Here is a 9,044-nt window from a genome sequence, read left to right as displayed (position 1 = left end):
GGTCAGAACAGCGCTGGCCCCGTGGAGCTCCAGGAGGACACACGTGCACACAGACCGCCAGCCAGCTGTGATTCTGCCGCCTCTGAAACCAGGGTCCTGGCAAGGTCAGAAAGCCCTGGCCTCAGGCAGCCCCATCGCCACATGACCGATGTGTGGCCAGGGTTCAGGTGGGTGGGGCCCAGGGCAGGGCTCTGTGGACTCGACTGAGGAGGTCCAGGGTGGCCTCGCTCGCTGTTGCCTGCCCCAGAGGCTCCCCTGCCAGGGCCCTTCCCTGCCTGCTGTAGCTCCAGGGCACATGGCCAGGCACAGCCAAGGAGGCCAGGCCAGAGCAGCGGCTGCTACTGTGTTCAGCGGTCACGGCCGCCTGGGCTTCTTGCCCCTGGTGCCCGCGTGTGCCTCCGCGTGTTTCTGCCTGCAAAGGTATATCTGGGCCGGGCAGCCCCAGCCTCCATCTTTCCTCCCTGGAGCCTGACATCATGAGTTGGAAATAAAGCATTTTTAATTGAGCCCCCGGAGGGCGGGAACATCCACCCCAACGCCCCGGGCAGGTCTCTAAGCACCAAACATGTGAGAATTGTTCCCCTCAGCCCCAGAGCCTACCCCACATGGGAACCCCAAGAAGCCCCTTCCTCCTTTTCACTGGGCCTAGCCTGGACCCCGCACCCCCACTCACACCCACAACCAGCTCCCCACGCTTTGTTTCAATAAATAACCCCAAAAACAAAACTCGGGGCAGGGGATCTGGTCTAGCGCTGAGCTCCAAATAGGCAGAGGGGACTTTGTGCTGAACATCAGAACTCCCAAAGGTAGAAGATTGAAATCAGGGTCAAAATACACATGAAAAGTCAGAGACGGCTTCTGAGCTGGGAGCAGGTCCCTTCAGGCTAGGATTGAACGTCGTCCCCGGGGTGCTGGCCCCAGAGTCACAGCAAACTCCACTCCACACCACACAGCAGCAATCGCCTCCTTGGTGTTTCTACCATCGGGTGCTCTGGGTTCCTGTCTGACTCTGAGTTCTGGACAGGGGAGGAGAAAGGAGGCCCAGACGCCTGGGGAGGGGGCTGTCTAGAGAAGAAAGAGGGGCAAAATTTCCTGGGGTCAGAGGAGTCCGGAGGGAGGCAGGAAAGCGAGGCCCCAGGCCCAGGTCACTGCCGGACCCTGCCCCGGCGGGTGCGGAGGGGACCTGAGGCCCGGGCCTGTGCCTGCGCCACCTCGCTCATCTCCCTGCGGATGTCACCAAGTGCTGTCGCCGGGGACTCCAGCAGCCTCTGGAAGAGGCTGGGTCGTCCAGCTGGTGGCTCCCTGCACTGGAAGGTGACGGCTGTGCCAGTGTCAGCCTTCATCTCTCTGGAGAAGCCGTCAGAGGAACCATCAAAGCAGCGGCCAATGGCGATCTCCTTGGCCAGCCGTGGGCTCTGGTCAGTGACCGTGTAGACGCCATAGTTGTGGCCCAGAGGGTCTAGGGGGGCCAGCATGGAGAAGGCAGCTGGGTCCTCCGCGGGCACCGGTGGAGGGTGCCGGGCCAGGTAATCCCGAAGGAGCCCATTGACGGCCACGCGCCGGCAGCTGCCCTGGGGCATAATGGTCACCAGCGTCCTGTCCACCTGCCGCTGGTCGAAGAGCATCCCACTGCACTTGAACTCCACGCAGGCTGCCGAGGTGCCCAGTCGCTCAGGGTCCCGCACACTCCGGGCATCCCGAAGCCCATAGAGCTGGCCCCGGGTGCGTGGGTGGCTGCCCCCCGAGTTGTGGGAGCGGACCATGTACTCCTGGGGACCCTGGATCTTCACCTTGAGGAAGCAGGCCCGGAACTCCTGCGGGTTGGGCCACCAGGCCAGGAGATCGCCAGTCCAGGAGGCAGGCGTGCCCTCTCGGAAGGGCACCACGTTGTACTCATACTTGTCCGCCTCCACCCTGGCGAAGCGGAAGTGGCTGGCGGTCACCGGGGCCCCCTGACATTCCCGCAGGCTGCGCCACGGGTACACAGGCCCATTGGCCTCGGTGGGGTCACCTGGCCTGGGCTTGGCAAGGTTGATTCGGAAGCCGTTGCGCTTGAAGGCGGGATCGTCGTGGTCCGTCCGACGGTACCCCAGCCTGTCCAGGTAGGGCTGGGTGACGCCCACGGTGGCCGGGAGTGGGCGGGGCAGGGAAGGGGCTGGCTCCAGCTCCTCGCCGCCCAGGGTGGCGGTGACCAGGGCGGTGTAGGCGTCGGGCCTGTCGGCGTCGCAGAAGGCGGGGAGGCAGGCACCATTGGGGCCAGTGACCGCACTGTCGAAGCGGCCCCAGGCGCGGGGGTTGGCGGAGAAGCCAGGGGCGGGCTCCAGGTTGACCAGCGTGACTACCACTCCCTCCACCTGCTCGCTGGGGTTGAACTTGTCGTTGGCGTAGGCGCGCACCTTCACGAAGCAGCGGCGGCGCTCAGGCACGTCCAGGTTGAACAGGCGCCTCTCCCGGATCTCCACGTTGCCGACCAGGAAGATGCGCTCCTCGCGGCGCACCCGGGGACCCGAGGACCCCTCGCGCCGGAAGCCGCTCTCCTCCTCCCACAAGCCGGTCTCGGGGTTCAGCGACCACAACTTGAGGGACTCTACGTGGCCCGGCATGTGGATCTGGCTGGCGGCCACCCGCACGGCCACTGGCCCCACCTGCAGCTGCTCCGCGGAGCCGGGCGCACGGAGGTCCACGGAGAACATGCCGTAGGTGCGCAGCGGAGCCAGCTCGCCGTCGCTGTCCATGAAGCGCAGGTCACTGGGGGCGGATGCCGCCGAGGTGAGGTCTCGGGGATCCACGAACGTCACCCGAGCCTCCACAGGCCCTGAGTAGGGTTTGCCGTCGGCTCTGTGGAAGGCTCCAGAAGGCAGGACCAGCTCGCCCAGGGGCACCTCATCTTCCAGCTCGCCCAGGGGGATCGTGTTGCTCTGACTGGCATCTAAAATGACCGGTGCTTTCTTCCGCATGGCCTTGACCTCGTGGTATACGCCAGCACCTCGAGGGTCAAAAGGCAAGACCCGGACAGCGTCCATGAACTCACCGCTGGGGTCCACAAAAGTCACCACCAGCCGCTGGGTAGAGGGTGGCACCTCAATGGTAAAGTCTCCCTGGTAGGCGGTGAAGCCGATGGGCTCCTGGCCCAGCAGAATCCTGGCAAAGCGCAGCGGCTCCCCGGAGTCAGCAGCCACAACACGGCCCCGGACCAGCCCCCGAGGGGGCAGACACTTCTGGCAGCCACACTCTGCCACCACCTTCACCGGGAGGACATAGCCAGGGCAGTGGATCTCCCTTCTCTCCAGACGGCGCACAGAGCAGCAGCGGGAGCTGGTGTCCCCGCAGCGGGGGCCAGAGCCTGCCAGGCTGGGGCAGTGGGTGTAGGGGCAGAGGCCCACGTCCAAGTAGGCAGGGCCGCTGCCTGGCTGACCACAGTCCTCAGGGAGCTTGATCAGGTACTCTTGGGGCCGGGGGTCGCAGGCTGGCTGGCCTGGGGCTGGGGACCAAGAAAACATACAAGTCAGGGCAGGGAGGGGGACTTCATGGAGGCCAAGGTTGGGGGCTCTGTCTGTGGTCAAGGACTCAACCTAAGGGAAATGGGTCTGCCCAGGGTAAAGCCTGAAGGTTGGCGCTCAGAGTGGTATGGGGGCTCAGTGGAGGCCTAGGATTGGATCGGTCTGAAGTGGGGGCTCCATTTGGGGTTGAGCTTAGCTATAGTCCGGGCTCTGTTTGGGTGAAGGTTTGCTCAGGGATGTGGCCAAGGACGCTCACCAAGTACAGTGAGCCAGGCAGTGCCCGAGCGCACAGCACCCGCCTCGTTCCATGCCTTGCAGTGGTAGATGCCAGCCTGGTCTGGATGCAGCCCCTGGAGTTCCAGGTGGGCCCCGTACCTGTACGCTCGCCTGTCCAGCAGGGTCCCATTGTGGAACCTGGGTGGCAGGTGAGTGACACCATAGGACTTAGTGGGAGGGGCTGTGTCGGCCCCCAGTCTGCAGGCGCAGCTCGGGATCTGCAGAGAGGCTTTGCCAAAGTCAGCCTCCTCCCCAGCGAGACTGGCCCCATTCAACCTCCTTGGTAGTCCCTCTCCCAACCAATTCATTCCCTGTTAACGTTTTCCCCACTCTCCAGATGGGAAACCACATAACATCATGAAATTGAATCCAACCCCAAAGCCTGAGAAGATGCCCCTGAGCCCAGGGCGGGTGCTTACCAGGAGTATTTCTTGGGCATTGGGGTCCCAGAGGCTTTGCAACAGAAGGTCACATTCTGGCCAGCCTCTCGCACTCGGGATTCAGGGTGTTTCACCAGGTATGGCTTCTCTGGGGTCAAAGGTGGCAAAGATCAGAGCTTCTCCCACTGACCCTTCCCAGGCACAAGGTCCCCATCCTCTCCTTTCTCCCAGAAATGCCCGGACTCACTCTGCGCCTTCGCCAATGACTGTCACATCTTATTTCTTCCTCCCTTGACTTTGAGTGCTAGAACTTCCTCCCCAGATCCTCAGCCCCTTCATGCCCCATGTTGTAAGGGTGCTTACCTAACTTATCAAGGATGATGGTAACCACAGAGATGGATCCATTGGCCTGGGCCTGGGCCTCCCCTGCAGAGAAGCCATCCATCTCGGCCCTGATATTGGCGTGACTGTCAGCACAGACACCAGGCACCTGGAAGGTTCCGTGAGCATCGCTGGTGGCCACGGTGCCAGGCTGGTCTCGCAGGGAGATCCTGGCTCCTGGCAGTGGTTGCCCAGATGGGGTGACCACTGAGCCCAGGAGGATGTGGTCCGGGCACTCACAGGTGTCAAGGCTGCACCCTGGGGGGATATGGAGAGGCAGCAGGGCAGAGAAGCCTCCACAATCCCTCCTGAGGAGGGCTTTCCACTCAGTCACTCAACAAATATGTCTGGGGCCCCCCTATAAGGTGCCTCTCAGAGGCCTCAGCATGGCCCTGCTTGGAGCAGTCCCTGGTGTGAGGGGGTGATGGGCTGAGTGGTCACGGCTGGGCCAGGGTGTAGGAACTGGGACCCAGAGACGTAGGGAAGAGGTCCTACAGGAGGCGACAGGAGAGGTGAGTCTCAAAATATGGCACAGACCTTTCCAGCAGAAGAGAAAATGTCTGGACAGGGGCTGGGGGCCCAGCAAGGGGTTGGATCTTGGGCTGAGAACAACTGCCCCCCTTCCCAATCCTGCGGTTTCTCCATAAAATGGAAAATTCCACTGGAAACTTCAGGGCACAGGCGCCGGGAGGGCAGAGCCAGGCGCGATGGGGTGGGGACCCCAACGCCCCATTGGCCACCATGTGCCCCCACCCTGTGACGGGCTCCCCGGAGCAGCCTCCAGGCCGTGTTTGTGGAGCCCAGGCGCTAGCGGAATTTCCAGTCTCCTCCTGGCTTGCCCGTTGTCTGGCCCTGTGAGGGCCTAGGCATCATGTCTGCCAGGCTGTGAGCGGGTGTCTGTGTGGGCGTGGGGGACCAGGAGGGGCTGCAAATGCCACGCACGTGTGCACCCTGAGTGCATGAACTGACTTCTGTTCCCCCACGGAGACATCCGTACAGTCTGGAATGCACACAGGGGAAGCACCCCCTATCTGCCCATGTCTGCCTGCACAAGAGCCCCCTGGCATCCACCTGTCCAGATGTGCATAGTTACCAGTGCTCCTTGGGCCAAGGAAGGAAGGAAGGGCCGGTCTCCACCTGGCTCCAGAGTTTGGGTCCACCAGGGTCCGCCCCTGCACCAAGCCCCGCCCTTCACAGCCCCGTCCCATGAGGCCCCGCCCCCAACTAGCTCCTCCCCTCTAGGCATCGCTCATGAGAGGCACTGCCTTTCTACATCCAGGCCCCGCCTCTAACTCCACCCTCTACCCCAGGCTCAGCCCCTAACCTCCCCTCCCTCCCCTTTGTACGGGGCCCCAGCCTCCAGACCCCTCCCCTCCTACCTGGACATCGAGGCCGCACGCACCTCTGCGCCTCCAGAGGACGCCCGGGACACGCATCCCCAGCGGGGCTTGGGCAGTGGCGGCGGCGCAAGCGACGGCCTGGCCCACAGCTCCCCGAGCAGGGACCCCACGGGCCCCACGCGCCCCACGAGGCCTCTGCGGAAGGCAGGGACAGAGATCAGGAGGCCGCCCTCCCCAGGAACCGCGCCTCCGGGTAACCTGGGACTAAAGGACCCTTCTTCCCCATGGCAGATCTGCCATCGCCCCCACCCATGCTCCCGTAAGCGCACCTGTCGAAAACATAGTTTAGGTACCGACCCTCCTCCCCACCCCGGCATAAGGTCCCGGGGGTCAGTCCTGCTCTTCTCCCTGCATCCTGCACACATTTGGGCTCAAGGCACGCCACAGAACTAAGTTCTTACAGATGCGCAAACGAGGGCAGCGGGAGGGAGATGCGTTCCAGGGGGCTGGACATGGGTCCTGACCCGCTGGGCCTCCTGACGGTGCACCTGAGCCCCACGCTGTTTCCAGCACTTCTCTTCAAAAGCCCCGCCCCTTGGCCCCGCCCCCACACGTGGCTCTACGCCCAAGGGCCCCCTGGCTCTTCCTAGCCACGCCCATACCCCCACGGTCCTGCCCCTCCCAGCCCCACCCGCCCACAACGTTTCCCGGGGGTCGCCAGCCCCGCCCATTCCAAGCCCCGCCCCCATCATCCAGCCCCGCCCTCACCTAGTGGGCAGCGGAAGCGCACGTGGTAGTTGGAGCAGCGGCGGCCACGCGGTTGCTCGCGGTTGAGGCACCAGAAACCCCGCGTGGGGTTCAAGTGCACGCGCTCGCCGACGGCGGACGGCAGGGCCCAGTCCGTGGTGCGCGCTTCCAGCGCCAGCGGCCGCTGGCACACGCGCGCTGGCCCGTAGTAGAAGCGGATGGCGGCCAGGCTCTCGAAGTCGCCGTCGCCTCCGGGGTGGTCCACGTTGAACCAGGACGTCCATTCGCTGGCCTCTGCGGGCACCGCACGCGCTGGGACCGGGGCGGCGGCCTGTAGGCCGCCATGCGTGCGTGCAAAGGCCTTACCTGCTGTCTCAGCCCCCTCCCCCGGTGGGCACGGGCTAGTCGAGCGCGCCCCCGACCCAAGACAGCTGCCTGAAACAGGTGCAAGGCAGACTGGGTTCCCCGTGCCCCCAGTTCTGCCGCCCAGGGCCTGACCTGGTCCATCCCGGTGCGCTGAGCTCTTGCCTCTGACCGGCCTCTCAGATCTTGAACTTGGGGCATCACCTCCAGGGGCTGTCATGTCCAGGGACCAGGATGGCGCCGGTCCCTTCGCCCAGTGTGTGCCTCTCCTCACACGACCCCAGTAGCCCAAGCCCCCCAACAAGCCCGCAGCAGAGACGGGGCTCTGAGGCAGGCTAACTCACCTTCCCAGTCCTCCAGGGCTGGTGAGGGCTGGCCGGGGTACACGGACCGTCTTTCCAGGCCCAATGCAGTCGCCGTGGGCTCCTCGGTGGGGGTGGCGTCTGTGGGTGAGGAGTGGGGAGAAGGAAGCATGCTGCTACTGATGGGGACCGCTGGGAGCCTCCTTTTAGGCAAGGTGCAGCCATGATCATCCCCCTTTTTTTTTTTTCTTTTTTTCATATTAAGTAATCAATTTTTTTTTTTTTTTTTTTTTTTTTTTTTTTTTTTTTGAGACAGAATCTCCCTCTCTCACCCAGGCTGGAGTGCAGTGGCACGATCTTGGCTCACTGCAGCCTCTGCCTCCTGGGTTCAAGTGATTCTCATGCCTCAGCCTCCTGAGTAGCTGGGATTACAGGCACTCGCCACCACGTCCCGCTAATTTTTATATTTTTATTAGAGATGGGGTTTCACCATGTTGGCCAGGTTGGTCTTGAACTCCTGACCTCAGGTAATCCGCCTGCCTTGGCCTCCCAAAGTGCTGGGATTACAGGCGTCAGCCACCGCACCTGGCCCATGATCCCCATTTTAACAGGAGGGAAAACTGAGCCTCTGAGAGGCCAGAACCCAGGTCTAGCCCCGACGGCTGCCACACACTCTCCTCCACCACGCTGCCCACGACCACCACCAGGCTCCCAAAGCCAGGTAGCTCTCTCTGACCTAGCCCCAACCCCTCGGCTGGGGAAGTCCAAGTACCATTCAGTTCCCCTAGGCCGGAGTCTCCCTCCCACTGTGTTCAGCTGCGCCGAGTTCAGCCGGCTGTGCCTCTGCCCTCAGGCTGGGCTCCCCCTCATCAAGATAGACTGCTGGAAGACCCTCCCTTAGTCTATCTTCCATCCCTGTACTAGAGTCCAAGCTGCTGGCCAGAAGTCCTTGGAATCTAGACTGGCTTCTCCAAGATAGGAGCTGTCTAAGATACTCCCGGCGGAGTGATGAGGTCAGACAAGCCCCTTACTTCTGGGCGCCTCAGTCTCCTCACTTGAAAAGTCGGCCCGTCCCCCGCCCCACTGAGTGTTCCAGGGATGGGCATTTCTTTCTTCAGCGGTTGGAGTGAGTGGGTGTGTGGGAGTTAGGTGGGAGGGGCCAGTTCCGACCCCTTCGGTCCAGGATGGGAGAGTCCAGACCCCGGGAGGAACCCTAGGTTCTTATCCACACTCCCGGCTTAGCCAAGGAAGAGAATGGATGAGGCCTGCTCCGCGCCCCAGGTGGTCGCGGGGATCCGACTGGTGAAGGGGACCCAGTCCCCGGGGAAGTGCGTGGGTCCCTGGGTTCTCTCCCCGAGTACGGCTTCATGCAAGGCCGGCTGCCAGGCCTTCGGGAGCCTCAGGGGCTGGGGGCGGGGGCTGGAGGCGCCTCACCTCGGGCCCCCGCCAGGTGCGCGGCGACGACACAGAGACAGAGTAGTGGCAGCAGCGACGCCATGGCCGGGGCAGAGCGTCCGAGGGAGGGTCCGGGCTCCGTGGCGTGCTCGGGTCCAACTCCGGCGGGTCTGGCGGCCGCTGGGACTGAGGATGGGGGCGGGAGGCGACCGCAGATCCCGCCCAGGCCACGCCCTATTCAGGCCACGCCCCTTGGGTGACCAGCGCTCGAGCAACCCCTCTGGGTCACCCCCCTCGGTGCGGCCGGCTGTGCCTCCGCCCTCAGGCTGGTCTGGGTTCCCCGTGGCCCGCTGGAACTCC

The 9,044-nt window shown here is 63.5% G+C and overlaps 1 protein-coding gene across 2 annotated transcripts; it reads right to left on the bottom strand.

The window, feature by feature from the left end:
- Positions 1-481: 481 nt before the first annotated feature.
- On the bottom strand, positions 482-8,882 carry CILP2 (cartilage intermediate layer protein 2). Of its 2 annotated transcripts, none has more exons than XM_030936313.1 (8): positions 8,724-8,866; positions 7,332-7,430; positions 6,646-6,918; positions 5,917-6,072; positions 4,520-4,795; positions 4,196-4,304; positions 3,757-3,914; positions 482-3,481 (listed from the first exon to the last, which is right to left on the bottom strand). In XM_030936313.1, the coding sequence occupies exons 1-8, from the start codon at positions 8,785-8,787 to the stop codon at positions 1,146-1,148; spliced, it is 3,471 nt and encodes a 1,156-aa protein (XP_030792173.1). In that variant the 5' UTR covers positions 8,788-8,866; the 3' UTR covers positions 482-1,145. The 2 variants fall into 2 exon arrangements, with proteins under 2 accessions (XP_030792173.1, XP_030792172.1); XM_030936312.1 differs by having other exon boundaries at positions 484-3,481; positions 6,646-6,936; positions 8,724-8,882.
- Positions 8,883-9,044: the final 162 nt, after the last annotated feature.

Source organism: Rhinopithecus roxellana, chromosome 8 (assembly GCF_007565055.1).
Source record: "Rhinopithecus roxellana isolate Shanxi Qingling chromosome 8, ASM756505v1, whole genome shotgun sequence".
Classification (NCBI taxonomy): domain Eukaryota; kingdom Metazoa; phylum Chordata; class Mammalia; order Primates; family Cercopithecidae; genus Rhinopithecus; species Rhinopithecus roxellana.
Note: the sequence above shows the minus strand (reverse complement) of the source record. Positions and strands in the feature narration are given on the sequence as shown.